This window comes from Apteryx rowi, unplaced genomic scaffold (assembly GCF_003343035.1).
Source record: "Apteryx rowi isolate R43461 unplaced genomic scaffold, aptRow1 scaffold_226, whole genome shotgun sequence".
Classification (NCBI taxonomy): Eukaryota; Metazoa; Chordata; class Aves; order Apterygiformes; family Apterygidae; genus Apteryx; species Apteryx rowi.
The window spans coordinates 1,033,090-1,050,302 of record NW_020448597.1 but is presented as its reverse complement, the minus strand read 5'-3'; the positions used below and the strand labels follow the sequence as shown (position 1 = coordinate 1,050,302).

The following is a 17,213-nucleotide window of genomic DNA, read 5'->3' as shown; positions in this document are numbered from 1 at the left end:
CTATCATAAGGGAGTTTCTGAAATGAAGTTGTTAACAGAAACATTCTAATGCAGATCAAGTTTAGCTAGAAAAAACATTAGCCATTAGATGAAAACAGAACAGTAAATTGGTCTAAAATGATTGGTGCATTTACAACTCTTTGCATTTCTCGCCATTGGAGACCTGGCACTTCATCCATTAAGTCTAGTAAAATGGTAAAGTAGCAAGCTTCACAGGCCAGCTCACCACAACGCAGACACGTTCGCTTTCCTTTGCAAGTCAGCTCTATTTAGATTATATCCTCTGAGCATATGGTCTCTTAGTTGAGACAAATAAGAACTTAACCCACTCACTTTACACCAACTTACTCATCACATATGAATGTGACCTTTAGGATCATACTCACATATCTCCATCTTGCATCAGAAAGCCCACTTGCATAACACACATTACTAATATATCCCAGATGCAGCTGATCCCTGTAAGTTATTATAGCTTCCTGTCTGGTCTTTTTTAATTAGGAACTCTATCTAAACGTTCTTCTCTGAATGGCTACTAGTAGCCTTCATGCATATTCCAAGCTACTACCTTCCTCTTGGAGTAAAGACAATAAATTGGCCAACATTGGGATACCTTATTTGGGAGCAAACATTTAGCTTAGCTCTAAAACTCCACTTCACTGGAAAGCATAGTTCTAGCCCTTAATGTTTGTCAGTGGTTTTTAAATTATAGTAACCTGACCTTAGGGTATGCGAGGATGTAACGCCCACACCTCTGTCTAAAGACAACTCCTACGAGTAGACAGTGAAGAGCTGATTTCCTGTGCAATACAATAAAGCACAGAAATGGCAAGCTCATCACTTCACAGGGCTTCCTAAGCAAAAGACAACATTTATGCTGCCTTGGCTGAATTAGTACGTTCTTTGTTGGTAAAGAGTAACTAAGTGTACTGAGATAAGATATATTACCCAAGATAGAATTAGATTCAAAGAATATTAAGAGTTAAAACTTGCAAAACTCAGTCCTCAAAATGAATAACTAGTGATTACCATAATGATGTTCTATCCAATAACAACTGTAAATATTTGCAAATTAGTAAGTCAGAATTGTTACACTACATGATTAAAATCTAACTGCCAATAAATTCATAAAATTGACTTTTGCACAATCTAATCACCTTAAGACAAGGTCTTATTTTTGTTCTATGCACTCTACTACATTCTTGGGCAGTATGTATACTGCAGAAGTAGAATTTTCAGTGGCATGGCCTGAATGCTACGATGTCTCCTGCAACTGAATATTAAAAAGTCAATCCTCCGAATAAGAAAAGAAGCTCCTACACTTAAAAATAAAATACTAAGTAGGGAGCCTGTATATAAATTTGTACAGTGATATACTAGGAGTATTTTATCCAAATCAAACATATCAACAGTCAGCTAAATCTCAACCTCCTTTTTCTTCCAAATATCAAGTCAACATCAGAAAAGGAGTACGTGGGTGTGGGGGCAGGGGGAAGAGGAGGAAAGGAGACTTCACAACACTCTTATTGAACTAATGCCAGCCTCAGTACTCAGATCTAAAGGGAGGCTTGAGTCTTTGACAGAAAATACTATTTTTCCTATACGGCAGTATTTAGCTTGACACGAAGTATTTCTCACATTTAAAACCTGAACAGCAGAAAAAAAAAGTTTTTTTCTCCTCACACATACACACACAACATAACCTGTTTGAAACAGGAAGGCAGGCAGGGACAGAATTAAAAGCACTGACAAAAGTAGACTTAGAGTAACTTCGAAATATGGCATGAACTGGCAGGAACTTACCTCCAACATTTCACTCAAACGCACATCAGTTCTTTGCTAAAAAATAAAAAGAAAACAGTGATAACTACATAGAAATTAAGTATTTTACCATTAAACCAAAACAATTGTACATACCAGTGTTTTTATTGTTCTCAGAGATTTCAGTAGTCCAACAAGTAACTGTCGTTTCCTTTGATTTGCAAGAAGCCCCAAACTAGCCTGTGTAAAGCCTTCCTTTGCAATATTTAAATGCCTGTAGAAGTTAACAATGAACACGACACTCTCAGCAATATGTAAAATAAAGCTTATTTCAATAAATTCTATCAGGTACCTCAAAATTACATGCTAGAAAAAAATGCTGTCGGCATTGCTAGGGAAATCCAGAAACTGAAATGATATCAGCAGACAATTAAGAAGGTACGTTTCCCTTTCTGCAGAATCTATCTGGGGATCAATGGCCTATCCCAAGAGGTTTCTGTTTAAACAGAACTTTCAATTCAGCTCTTCACTGAGAACTGCAAGAAAAGCAGCAACTGATTTTAATATCTTTAGCTACTATTATTAATTCCTTTCAGCACATAATCAAGAAATAGTATCAGCAAACAAATTTCCTGGGTTTATGGACACCTTCTTAAATCCCTTCATCCCCTTTCAATTTCTGCCATTAATCAAGCAAGATACCTTCTTCCATCTGTGCAAATGACAGCCGCTAACTGAAGGCCAGTCTGCAATGATGTGACACGTTCAAGTTCCTACAGAGAGGCAACAGGTTAAAAATACAAGTTAAAGTTTACAATATATTAGCAAAGACCAGTGATTAGCAGGATTTATCACAAGATGTTTTAGTGACTTTGTCTGGTTACTTTATATATAATTTGTTTTGTCATTTTATAGATACTAAACACTAGAATGTAACATTAAAATAAACTATCTTTTGAAATATAATTCTCTTTTGAAGAAAGAGACTTGAAATCTATTTCAGTGGGACCCTCAATATCTATTTCCTCTACATTGATACACAGCACATTTGGCATAAGAATCTCTATACCATTAATAGAATAGACCATAATGGAACGATCAAAACTTCAGGGACAGAAGCACGAGGCTTAATTTGCATTAATATGCCAGAGAATAGTGTTTAAAAAAAAAAAAAAAAAATTCACACAGCAATTTCTTGTTTAGAAGCACTTGTGTTCTAGCAATTTAATAGATGTCACTTCATAATGAACCTTAATTGTATCCTGTTGAATTTCAGCTGAAAACTCTTCAGCGCAGGCGATATGAATTTAGCTTGATTTTGACTTTGTGAAGAACCTAGTATAATTTGAATGACTTAAAATAATCAAGCTTTTAATATACATACTAGGATTTCTTTTGTTAGGAACAGCATTGCAGAAAAGTGAGCACTCACCTCATGTTAAAGAAAAAAAAAAAACTTTAATACAGCTAGTCATTCTAAAATATATCAAGCACCTTCCACAGGGACAGGGGAAACTCACTTTAAAAACTAAACTGAATATTTAAAGATATGAAAAACTAAAACCAGTTTAAAGTTTAATTCAGCTTAATATCATCTCCTGGTCAAAGTTTCCAAAGATATAAGCAATTCTGATAAATCACTGAGCTGGACCTTTCAAAAAAATAGTTCTTCCTTGATGTTACTAACTTTGCTTTTGGAAAAAATAGAGCTTAGGTACTTATTTGCATAATACCTTAAGAAACCAAATTCAAACATTACTGTCCTCAGCATGTACAATATACTTTTCACTAAAAACATACTTTGAATAGCTGTGACATTTGCAAAAGACTATTGTTTCCTCTTTCACGAGGAAACATTCCACTTAAGGCATCATTCCATTTAAATCTCACCTCTCGCGCAGATTCTGCAACACTTGTCCCTTAAACATAACCAGATGGAGAGGCACCAGGAGACAGGGCAGCCTCAGGGTCCCTAGAGAAGGAACCTTCAGTCCAGCATTTACGGCTGAATAGCTTTTTTTCTTTTCTGACAGCCAGCCTATTTTCCACTCATTGGCTGTTCCCTTTCTCCCTTCAAAGGAGAGGAGAAAGCTATAAACCAAACTGCCTTGCGTTTGTGACCTACCTTTCATAGGCCATATAGGTGCCCGCTAGATCAGCACTTCATATTAAAAGTGGGGTGCAAACCATGACTTCCACACACATTTCTTTGCACAGTGCTAACAACATGTCCAGGAGACAGAGAATCAAGTGCATCTTTTCTTCTTCTAATAACCTGTTACTGTAATTTGATATTGAATTTGAGTTGCCATGATGAATTACCCACAGCACATCGTTAAATTCATATGAGTTTGTGGGAAGGCCAGTCCTAAGTTGCCTGCCAGAAGTCTCTGCTACTTAAATCCACTGAAAAGAAGAGCTCTGTATAAGCCTGTGTCCATACATAACACACTTAGTTGTATACAGGATTATTGACTTAATCAGGCAAATATACATCTGAGATCTTTCTCTTAAAGATTCTCATTGGCATGATGGATTTTTAACTGTCCCTTTGGAAACTCCAGAAAGAGCTTTTTAGTATAAACCACACATAGAAACGTGCCTCACTAAGATACTGCTCAGATAAGAAATTAATGCGTCTTGAACACTCTACCATAGCCCATTTGTTAAGCTTGGCATTTTAAAATTACACTGCAAAAATGCGAGAAGCATGTTCTCCACAAAACTATTATGGATTGAGAGGGGACTTTCAAAGTGAAGCTGCTAGGTTCAGAAAAAGCAGCGCTTGTCCAATAAACGCTACTAATCCTGAACATGCACAACACCAAACTACATCAATGAGATCTGATGTCATACAAATACCCTAGTACTTCCACCCTGCTCTGCACTCTCTTATAAAGACTGGAGCACCACAGCACTACCCCAGCTGCCTCCTGCAATAGGCTCCCACCCAATCCCTTTACCTAAAACTGAAATACTACTCTCCCAGCTTTTTTCCCCCTCCAGCTGTCACAGGAGATGAGGCAAACAATGCTCACCCCTCCATTCTTCCCTTGACACCAGCTTCCTTCTACCCAGCAAAATGACACAGCACAGATGCTGCACATGGAAGATCAGTTAGGCAGGACATGCGGGCCATGGGAGGCAAGCGAGCAGAAGAGGAAGTTATGCCATCGAGACTAAAGAGGAAAAGAGCTCCAGCTCCATGACATCCAGAGGTTAACACCCAGGAGGCACCAGCCCCAGCCTGCAGCAAGAACATATCAGCTGAGAAGCAGGAGGCAACAGAAGGAAGGATGTAACAGGAAGAAAGTTAACAAAGGAGGAAAAAGACCTCCATCACCAAAGACAACCATCATTGCCCTCCCAAGCCCTCTCCAGCTTCTAGACCAAAATGAGAAATGCAACAAATCAGTGCTGTCAGAATACTTTCTTCAGTATCATTGCAGTGAAGGATTCAGAAAGCGTGATCCATCACAACTGGGGAGATGCAGAACCAGCTTCAAATGTTTCCTTGGAAAGGCTGACAATTCTCATGGCTCTTGGTCTTGAATCATTCGCCTAACACTGCACAATGCTATGACCTACAGAGAAGGCCCATGGTAGTCACTCTCCTCACACTATGTCCAAATGTACAGGTCCCCCAAATCTCAAGACGAGACCAAAGGGAATAGCTGAAGTGTGAGCAGCCACAGCACAAGACACAAATGTTGTAAGCAGAGGGAATAATTAATTCTAAAAAGCAGCAAAGCAAATTTTTTTTCTATCCTCTTCAGCAAGGGTCCTAGCATTGTCATTAATTGCTGAAGTCATTTCACATATCACTGCAATGGCAGACTTATTAGGTTCTGCCAGTATTAGAGACAGTAAAAAGAACTAGTCCAGCATTTTGCCTTTGAGATCAAACTCAAGTACTGCTGGACTATCACAGGGAGCACATTAAAAAGGCACCATTATGTGAGGTGCTGCAGACACCCCTAACTATCCATCACAGGATAATTCTCAGACTACTTTGATGACAATCTAGAGTTCTTCCTCTGCAGAATTCTTACTGTCATTTCCTGTGAAGATTAGATAAAACCGGGCTGAGATGACCAAATGTACAGGGGCATTATCAAAAATAGATGGGTAGAAAAAAACACCTTCTCTTTAGAGAATCATTATGATAGCTGTTCGCCCTATTATATTTAGGGAGTGAAGAGAGAGAAGCCATACTCATGTTTTATTGCAAGTTTCTAAAGCAGTTACACTTTGTTTTGCTCTCAGACTTCCTGGACACACTGAGGCTCCATATCCAGCTCAGTCATCTCTTTGACGCTTCCCTCCCACAACTGCCTGAAATTAGTGGCAGATTTCTGGTTAAGTGTTAAGGAAGATCATTGCCGTTTTCTTTTATGGAAAAAGATCAGAAACCACTCAACACAGGTACTAGAGATGCTCCTGTTCAAGTCCATTACAAGTACCAGTCAAGCCTGTGAATTCATGTTTTCAGAAAGCTTTCTTAAAAATGGTTATATAGGCATACCTCCTTTTATTGCGCTTCACAGATACTGCGTTTTTTTTTTTTTTTTACAAATTGAAGGTTTGTGGCAACCCTACGTTGAGCAAGTCTATCGGCGCCATTTTTCCCAACAGCATGTGCTCACTTTGTGTCTCTGTGTCACATTTTGGCAATTCTCGCAATATTTCAAAATTTCATTTGAAAGTTTCATTTCAAACTTTCAAACAGTTAGTCAAGTTGTGAATGCAAAGAAAAAGTTCTTGAAGGAAATTCAAAGTGCTATTCCAGTGAACACACAAATAAGAAAGCCAAACAGCCTTATCGCTGATATGTAGAAAGTTTTAGCGGTCTGGATAGAAGATCAAACCAGCCACAACATTCCCTTAAGCCAAAGCCTCATCCAGAGCACAGCCCTAACTCTCTTCAATTCCATGAAGGCTGAGAGAGGTGAGGAAGCTGCAGAAGAAAAGTTTGACGCCACCAGAGGTTGGCTCATGAGACTTAAGGAAAGAAGCTGTCTCCATAACATAAAAGTGCAAGGTGAGGCAGCAAGTGCTGATGCAGAAGCTGCAACAAGTTATCCAGAAGATCTAGCTAAGATACTTGAGGAAGGCGGCTACACTATACAACAGATTTTCAACGTAGATGAAACAGCCTTCTATTGGAAGAAGATGCCACCTAGGACTTTCATAGCTAGAGAGGAGAAGTCAATGCCTGGCTTCAAAGGACAGGCTGACTCTCTTGTTAGGGGCTAATGCAGCTGGTGACTTTAAGTTGAAGCCAACACTCACCTACCATTCAGAAAAGCCTAGGGCCCTTAAGGATTATGCTAAATCTACTCTGCCTGTGCTCTATAAATGGAACAACAAAGCCTGGATGACAGCACATCTGTTTACAGCATGGTTTACTGATTAGTTTTAAGACCTACTGCTCAGTAAAAAAGATTTCTTTCACAATATTACTGCTCATTGACAATGCAYCTGGTGACCCAAGAGTTCTGATGGAGATGTACAATGAGATTAATGTTGTTTGCATGCCTGCTGACACAACATCCATTCTGCAGCCCATGGATCAAGGAGTAATTTCGACTTTCAAGTCTTATTATTTAAGAAATACATTTTGTAAGGCTATAGCTGGGATATGCAGTGATTCCTCTGATGGATCTGGGCAAAGTAAATTGAAAACCTTCTGGAAAGGATTCACCATTCTAGATGCCATTAAGAACATTTGTGATTCATGGAAGGAGGTCAAAATATCAACGTTAACAGGAGTTTGGAAGAAGCTGATTCCAACCCTCATGGATGACTTTGAGGGGTTCAAGACTTTAGTGGAGGAAGTAACTGCAGATGTGGTGGAAATAGCAAGAGAACTAGAATTAGAAGCGGAACCTGAAGATGCAACTGAATCGCTGCAATCTCATGATAAAACTTGAACGGATGAGGAGTTGCTTCTTATGGATGAGCAAAGAAAGTGGTTTCGTGAGATGAAATCTACTCCTGGTGAAGATGCTATAAACATTGTTGAAATGACAACAAAGGACTTAGAATATTACATAAACTTAGTTGATAAAGCAGCAGCAGGGTTTGAGAGGACTGACTCCAATTTTGAAAGAAGTTCTATTGTGGGTAAAATGCTATCAAACAGCATCGCATGCTAAAGAGAAATCCTTCATGAAAGGAAGGGTCAGTCAATGCAGCAAACTTCATTGCTGTCTTGTTTTAAGAACTTGCCACAGCCACCCCAACCTTCAGCAACCACAACCCTGATCAGTCAGCAGCCATCAACATCRAGGCAAGACCCTCCATCAGCAAAAAGATTACAACTCGCTGAAGGCTCAGATGACAGTTAGCATTTTTTAGCAATAAAGTATTTTTTAATTATGTACATTTTTTTTAGACCTAATGCTATTGCACACTTAATAGACTACAGTATAGTGTAAACATAACTTTTTTATGCACTGGGAAACCAAAAAGATTCATGTGACTTGCTTCATTGCGATATTTGCTTTATTGCAGTGGTCTGGAACCAAACCCGCAATGTCTCCAAGGTATGCCTGTACTGAAAAGCCTTTATCATCTTAAAGAACCTCCAGCTCAAAATGCGCTTGGTTCTTTTCATTTTTGCAGATAGAGGCTTAGCATACACACRCAACTGGTTACAGCCCGGCTGCTAGCATCTCCACTAATCAGTTACTAGATTTAATGCTGTCCATCCCCATCCAAACAAGACCAGCATTAGTACAGCACAAAATGGACTCCAGTCAGAATTTAGAACTTTCTGCGCCAAGCTCTAAAAGCCAGTAATTCCTCGTACCATGTATGCATTGCACCTGATGTAAAGCAGCCCTTCGAAATCTATTCTCTTTGCTAGTTCAACAGAACTTGAGTTAAAGTTGTTCACACAATGTGAAATCAAGTCAGATCATTCTAGACACTTGAGCTGTGTTTAATTTAGGCAGGAATGTATCTAGAACCACTGATGTTGACAGCCAGTCTGAATTTTAAATAAAACAATCACTAAATACCTATAGATTAAGAACTACAGCATCTTATTAGTTACCAGAAGAACCAAAACATAAGAAAACCCCCCATAACACATTAGCTAGAGTTATTTTAATTCATGGAAGACATTTACTGTTAAAAAGTGACTATTGGTTGTCTTACCTTAACATATGCAGGCTGCTTTTCAAGAATCAAGTCTGCAACTTTCTTAGATACCTTCAAAAGGAGAATATTAAATGTAATACACAGCAATCTCAAAGTAGGCAGTCCCTATACTGAAGTTCTACAAGAAGTTTGTGATTCCATATCATTTATTTCTGTAATCTTCACATTTATTAATAAATATGCCACAAAAAAGTAAAAATCCTAAAAATGGCATTCAGCTTTCCTTGGCAGCAAGAAAGAAATACATGTTTACAGTTCCATCCGGGAATTAGTGGGCATTTTTAAATTAATCCCTTACCTCACTGCTTCTAGAATATGCTGGAAACAAAAATAGAAATAATATGGAACTCTAGAACTGCTTACATTCTGCTTAGTCTACGGCTAGAGTACAAATTTAAGTTAACCACCTACCCTGGAGATCTAAATTAGCTGTGAGGACACTTACCTTTCAAACAGATACTGTATTAATTAAAATCCACGTCCAAACAAATATTCTCTGCACACATTATACCCTTTCTTTACCACACAGAGAATCCGTATTTTAGAATTTTATCCACTGTTCTGAACTACCAGTAAATGGAATGCTACTGAGAACTGCTGTCTGTACTGAATTTAAAAATGGGTATTTTTACTTTGGTCAGTGTCTTGTGCGTAAATGCACAAAATAAAAAAATCCAACAGTAACAGCTATGTAAAGTCAAGGTTGAAAACAGTTTTCTTCCAGCAGGGACTACAAGCATTTAAGAAAGAGTTCCAAACATGACAAAGAAACTATTTGTATTGCTCTATATTCTTGTCTCAAGGACCAATATTCCTGGGAATGAAAATCAAATAAAACTGGCAGTGGCACTCAGCCAGCTCACACTGCAATAGTGGAAAAGAGAGATGAGGAGGTTTTTATATTCAGCAGGTTTGCATCCTGCTTAGTCAACTCCAGCATGAAGTTGGCATCTTCAGTCAGCATTCCTATAGCAAACTTACAGTGGCTTGATCAGGTTAGCTCCTAGCCTTGCTCCCACCTGTAAACAACTGGTCTTCAAAGTACTAATATCATCAACTGGCAATCTGGACAAGGGGCACATATCTAGCTATGCTTTCCTTCTTCCACATTTAAAAAAAAAGAAAAAAAAAAGCCGGAATCACCAAATAATTTTAAACTTTCTTAGTTGTTCTATAGATAAAGTAGCTTTCTTCTGCAGGACAGCAAAAGAACCAGCCACTGTGCAGAGAAAAAAGAGGCAAGAAAGGACATTATTAGCCCAAAAGCTACACAGGCCTATATCATCTTGGGGTTTTGAAGAAATTTTCTTCTGTGCACAGTCTATATCTTGTGAAAATTATCATCTTCCCTACCAACATCTCCTCCCACATAGCCTCGTACATGCAAGTATATCCTTCTCCTAAAGTTTTTACAAATCATGTGTCCCCCTAGTTCAAATCTAACAGTTTGATTCTTCACTGTAAAAGGGATTCATCAAGCAGTACACAGGAATAAAAGGAGCGGCATTTTGTTCTCAGTTTTTGTACACTGCTTTATTTTGCAGATTCTCAAATGCCCATAAAAAACATCTTCAACTCTATCAAGCATCTGCCACAGACAATTTTTGTTGTTTTGCCAGTCTTACTGATAGCGCCTTTCTGCACTTCCAAGCTATTGTCTCTCTCTCTTTTGGATAAGCCATCTTATCCCAGATTACTTCCTTTCACTTGCAAATTGTACCACCCCTTTTGGCAGCCTCCATACAATTGTATGGATTTATTTTTTAATTCTTAACATTCATTAACAATTGCAGTTCTGGATTCCAATGAAACTGGCTTCAATTTTCAATCTGTGGAAGATGCAATGTTGCATGAGGGGATCTTGAAAACAAGTTCCTCTTCCTTAATCAGATCAGAAAAAATGATTTTGTTTCATCTCCTGATGAAAAAAATGCAGCTATGGATATCAGCCTATTAATTAAAATGGAGCCAAACGGATGTACAACTAAAAAAAACCCCGATTCAAATTATCTGTATCAAGATGATTACTCAGATTAAAATCAGGATGATACACACAGCAAAGAAGTCTTGAGTGGGTCTGAACGCATTCAGTCAAATGGAAATTTGCAATGGGAAAAACTACAAGTAAATACTGAGTCTATAGTGACCCCTAGGACAAAGACATGACCAAGATCAATTGTATAAAAGCATATGGTAAAAGGCAGCGAGAAGTGAAAGATCAATCAGAGCTCTTTTACAAATAACTTAGTCATTTGAGTACTGTATATTACAGAAATTTTAAAGCTGGAATTATCTCTAAATCACTACTGTAAATTCATGTCAGCTACAAATACATGCACTGAAACTGCACACCTAATGAAAAAGKCAGTATTTATTCTTTTTCAAAAGCATAGATTTCAAAAGTACTGTGTGATCTGCAGATGGACTTCTTGAGTCCTCCATCTACTAATCTATTCACAATCAGGGTCTGTGGAGGAATGGTTAAGCGAGAGAGGGCATGATCTGATTGGGATGAGCAATCCCGTTCTCAGGGTAAGGGAAGGAATGTASGCCAAGGCGAGCGAGCCTTGCAGCGGCCAAGCAAGCCTTGCAGCGGCCTTGAGCACTACAAAAGAAGGTATTCACAAAACTGGTAAACAAGTCTGGACGGAACTAGGTTCCATAAATGTCGATGGAGCGCGGACAGCAACCTTGCACCAATCATGTAYCCGCTTTATACGTATGGACAGAAACTGTAACCAATCATGTAACTATTGCTAGCGCATGCGTATTGCTTGTCGATATATATACTTTGTGTAAGCTCTAATGAAGGGAGAACGACCATACTCATATTGAGACTCATCGTTACTCCGGGGTCCCCTCCCTCACTCCAACAAGGGTCAAGACATTTTTAGGGATAAATTAACAATGTACCAAATTGTGCAATATGGTCTTGCATGAAGAACACGAATGTTCTCCAGACAGATAGTAATCTAAATGATTTATCACAAGATAAAGAGACAACAATTGAGAGTGAGAGACTGATGCATGTTTTCTCCTCCTTTCTGCCCTGGAAATACTACACAAGGAGTTAATACACAGTATGTAAAAAATGTTAGTAATTCAGCACATTCCCAAGGAGGAAAATAAACCCAAATGGCAATCCCTTCCTACAGCAGAATCATATTTACACTAAGTTAAGGAAAGCACAGAAGAGGCCCAACCGGAGAAAGGATGCGGGAAGCGGGGGGAAGATGGGGGGGAGGAATTGCACACATGTTTCCTGTCAGAATTTTTGGCTTTGAGGAAAGAAAAAACAATTTAAAGAAAAACAAGCCTGGGCCATATTTCCCAGAGACCTAACCATCACTGCTCTCCCCTATTACTCATTAGCTGCATGCACCTTCCAGTTCACATGATTCAGTAGTAGCCACACATTGAAACCACTCCACTAGCTGCAGTTGTTTCCAGCTGTGTACGTAGAACAGCCAAGACAACAGGTACAAGAACTATTCAGCATGGCTCTACGAAGTAGTTTGAGCCTTGAGTGCATTTCCCAGCAAAACTAGGTCACCACCAGATGTCCTCTTAAGACTTTTCTCTGAAAAAAAAATTAGCTCTTTCAATCTTCTCTTTTTTCTTTCCTTCTACCTTTTGAAGAAGAATATCCATTTGCTCAGCTTTTCACTGATACTTTAAAAAACTTCACAGGCATAGGTTTATTCCAGGAAAAGCTGTCTTAGAAGGAACTTGTTCTCCATGTAAAAGGTTCAGTATTTTCCTTCTGTACATTTCCCTCATTTAAAGACATGAGCTATGCTTATTACTTGCAGCTGTTCTCCAAATGCTACTATATTAATTTCCCATACCATATTATTCACATTTAAAAGTGCAATGAATCAGTAATTAATGTATGAAAAGAAAAAAAAGCCTGAAATGTAATGAGTACCTTTCAGAAACTGCAACTGATTATCCCCCATACATTATAGTTATTCACTGTTATGTTTCATTAATTTTACTATTATATACCATTATTCAATAGAAACTCTTGAAGAGAGTTAACAAATTGGCAAATGAAAAATAACACAAAATATTAACTCAAAAGAGGTTTAAAAATATTATGTTTTATGTTGCCAAAAATCCTTCAAAACAAGAGATGCTACAGCACTGTTCAGTACTGTGATGAACATTTACTACTTGTCTTCCAATATATTGGAAAAGCTGAACACAGAAAGTCAGTTTTTTTAAGAAATGGTCAGCACGTGATTCTTCAAAACATACTTATCACCACAACTTATTTAATGATTTTCTATTAAAAAAGCACATAATTTAAAATTAACGTGACGATTGTTCAACATCTCATGTGTTTTAAGAAATGAAATGAACTTTTTCAGTTGCGCTTCTTAATACACTTATTGTCAATATAACAAATTACCCGAGGGGACAGAGGAAACAATTTTACTTACAGCAGCTTGCTGTTGCTTTAATTTGTCTCTGTACTCTTCCAGTTCTTGAAGACTAAGTACTGGAGGAAGCTTCTGCATGTAAACAATAAATTAAATTCCATGAGAAATAAGTATACATAAAATATACATGCATCATTAACCAACCAATCTATTTCATTAAAGAAACATTCTTTTTGGCTCTGCAATCTAATTTGCATTCAAATGATGGATACTGAATAAATCAGTGTTAAGTTAACAAGATAATATAATTATCTCAAAGTCCCCTTATTTTAAGCAATATATACATGCACACACACACACACACCTCTAGTCATTAAATTATTATGTCTCAATCTATTAATTCTGGCTGCTAAAAAAAAAATACCCAAAATACAGAACAGTGTTTTTCCCCAACTATTCTGGCCTTTTCACAGTGGATAGTTCATATAACGAAGTGTATGTTAGCACAACTGGCCTGATGTTCTACCATGTTTAAAGACTCCATAACGTACAAAAGAAAACCCACACAATCACAAGAAGGTCCTAGGGAAAAAAAAGAAAAAAAGAAAAAGAAAAAAAGCAGCTTTGTATCAAGGCAGAATATAGGAAACAAAATGAAAAAAGGATCATTAAATGAAGCTGACTTTTGACTCTCATTTGTGGTTAAATTACTGCCTATTCTTTTAAGAAGACAACTTACCTCTAATTCGTATTTCACAATATCAAAGGAATCATTGGAAAAATATACTTCTTCAATGCTGTTAATTATTTCCTGCTGAACTTGAGGATCAGTTGGTTCTTCCCGTAACTCTCGGAGCTCCTCCTTCACAAAACAAAAAAGGATTCCCACAATGTCATATCACATCCTAGCAGGAACAACGCTTTACCAAATCAAGCGGTTTTTAAAAGCCATTTATAATTTCAGTACAAGAAGTAATGGAAGAAAAAGATCTGTCAGCTGCAGCTTGTTCTTCCTGTTACAAATAGGAAGATATTCAAAACTTTCAAAGGAACAAAGTGCAGACTTCACCATCACAGATTATCTAAATACTTCTTAAGCAATATATTTCATCTGTAACACACAACACAAATGCAGAGTCCATAGTTTTTCTCCTGAAGTTCACAATGCTGTACTAATTCTTGTAATGAACTAGAAATGGTTTGGCAAGCTGTTTCTACAATGTCACCAGAGGGTATGCGAGGAAGGGACAGGGGAATGCTGCACCAGAAGAAGTTAAAACACTCCGGTTTCACAACAAAGTTACTAAGCACAATCACGCATGTATAAATAACATCATTTTTGTTTAAAATGCATTAAACATAGGATATACATGATGAGGGGTAAGGTACATTACAGCAAGCTATTTGTCATATTTTAATTGGTTTAGAGTGATCCATTATACTTAATTTATTTGGAAAAACTCAAACATCACTCTCAGCAAATTAGTTTTCTTCATTTAAATATCCAAGAAAAAAAATCCTACAAAAATACAATGATAGTTTCTTAAAAGCCAGAGTCTGTTAATTTTTTGTACAGAAAAATGTTGTTTGTGATTTCAGAACAAGTTATAATACTCAGAATATAATCAGTATGCTAAAGACATAAATTGGTCATTAACTCTATAGGGAATGGGTAAAGTCTAAAATGATAAATGAGCGATGAGCAAACTATAAGTGAGCTCCATAAACGAGCAAGGCCCAGAAGCTGCAACATCCTTTGCTACACAGCATAGGCCCAGACTCCATGGACATTACAGATAATGGATATTTAAAAAAAAAAAAAAGAAAGAAAGAAAGAAAGAAAAAAAAACACCACACACACAGACTGACACATTTCTAACATTTCTGAGATGTCCTGTCAACAGCTAAACTTTGTCATGCAAAACACTATTCCACAGGCCAAATAGTGTGATCCCTTTACAGTATAATGCAAATTCTGCCAAATTAGTGTCTATCAGAAAACACAAGGAATACACTGGACACCCCAAAAATGGCCAAAACAAGCCATCAGCTTCAGCCTATAAGTGATATTTATGAAAGCAATATCACTAAAAAAAGACATCCAGGTACACACAGCATATAGCTTAATGCACCTTATCCAAAAATCCCTTTCAAATGATTATCAGAACGAATAAAAGGTATCTTTACAAAAATATACCTTCTTGAGATTCTCTTCACAGAGAAGGGTCACTGCTGTGGAAGCAAATAACTGCTCAGTCCTTCATGAATAGGCATCATTCACCCACTATTTCTAAACAAAGGCTCAAGCTTAACAAGCACAATGACAAAACTTGCCTTAGAAACCTTTAAGTTGCATTTTCAACTTGCAGCTCCCATGCTAAAACAAAACAGGTGACTCAGGGAAAAAAAGTGTGTTGAAGTTCCACCTTAAACAGCATAAAAGCCATTATTTGATTCAAGATATAGGAGAAATATCTTTCCATCTGCTGCTTTTGAGAAAAAGCAACTCCAGCCCAAGCTTTTTCATATATAACCAACACAACAAATGTAATATTAAGTCAGATCAAACGTATTTATCATCGCTGGTATAAATCTACTTAAATGTCATCAAAAAGGATTAATTTGGCACATTATTTCCAATGTATTTTAATGAGACAACCCTCCTGTCCCCAAAATCTTAAGAAACTGGGCTAATTCTTCAGCCATTAACTGTGGCCTATCTCACTGAAACAAGAGCCAGAGACTGACTCGTTACTTGCAAGACGAGATAAAGCAGTAAGTTAACAAATCCAGAGAAGATTTGGCTTCATTGATCCACCAAGCCCTCTGTRTTTTTAGGAAAGAAAGATTCATTTGCAGAAGAAAAAAATAACAAATAAACCTTGAATTTTTAAATCAGAAGAACCACCTCTGTAAACCCAGGCTAGACAGCATCACTACAAATGCATAACCTTTCAACTCACCCCTCGTAATTCACATCGATAAAAGCCATGCCATTAAACACTAGAATTTTTATGAAGGGAAACAGAACGGGTCTACCTTCTTTGCACAAAATTAACTGATTTCAGATTTTTCTTGAACCAGTTGGGAGGTCTAAACAGAGATGGAGATATGACTTCTAGAAAATTAAAGATGTGTACAAACCTCCCATGGAAGGTTTCTCTCAATAACCCAGCACTTTCCACTTGTCACAGCAGACCAAGAACCTCGCTTGCACTTCCTATATTGGACTCTTCAACCAACATTGGCCCTCCCTCCTTTCCCAGAGGCTGCTCCAATAAAAAGGAAGGCAAAACTTTTATCAGAGGCCTTAAGTGAAAAATGCCAGGTTAGTCTTTCACAAAAAGACAAGAAAAACTCTGATCAAATTCCTCAGCATTGGAACGTAACCCTGATAAACTGAACCAGCAAACTCCAGTGTCCCACAACGATTCCAGGACTTCTGACAAAACAGAGGTGTTACAGAGGGGCATGACATCAGCATTTTCATCACCAAGGGTCCAGGGTTTATTTCACTAGCTAAAAGCATCAGACTTTAGATTAATTTACTAAACATTCACTAACATCCTTACTTCATACATCAATTGAAACAAGATAAATGCATCCATGTTACGAGCAAGAGCGAGATGCCACGAAGCACAGCAGTGTTTTTCTATACAGCCCAGGCAGCAGGAGGAGAAGTGAACAGTCTTTTAAAACATCCGAAGGAGCCACTGCCACAGACAGACGGGGATCTGGCGCCGCTAAAGCACCTCGCACTGGATGGAGGAAGGAGGAAAAAAGAAGAAGCGAAGCGCACTTGCTTGCTCTGACGCAGAGCGGACGGGATTTCAAGCTGGAAGAGGCTCAGCGCCGCGCAGCGCGAAGCCGCGAGCGGTGCGAGCTCAAGCGAAGCCGCGG

General features: G+C 38.0%; 1 protein-coding gene across 13 annotated transcripts in view; it reads right to left on the bottom strand.

The window, feature by feature from the left end:
• The window catches only part of VPS50 (VPS50, EARP/GARPII complex subunit), a 104,671-nt gene that overhangs the window by 76,668 nt on the left and 10,790 nt on the right, over positions 1–17,213 (bottom strand). For all 13 annotated transcript variants that reach the window (XM_026065368.1, XM_026065369.1, XM_026065370.1 and 10 more), the window contains exons 3-8: positions 14,053–14,175; positions 13,374–13,445; positions 8,926–8,979; positions 2,464–2,534; positions 1,918–2,035; positions 1,804–1,839 (exon numbers count right to left, since the gene is read on the bottom strand). In XM_026065368.1, the coding sequence (XP_025921153.1) occupies positions 1,804–1,839; positions 1,918–2,035; positions 2,464–2,534; positions 8,926–8,979; positions 13,374–13,445; positions 14,053–14,175 (474 nt within the window). The remainder of the gene's footprint in view (positions 1–1,803; positions 1,840–1,917; positions 2,036–2,463; positions 2,535–8,925; positions 8,980–13,373; positions 13,446–14,052; positions 14,176–17,213) is intronic.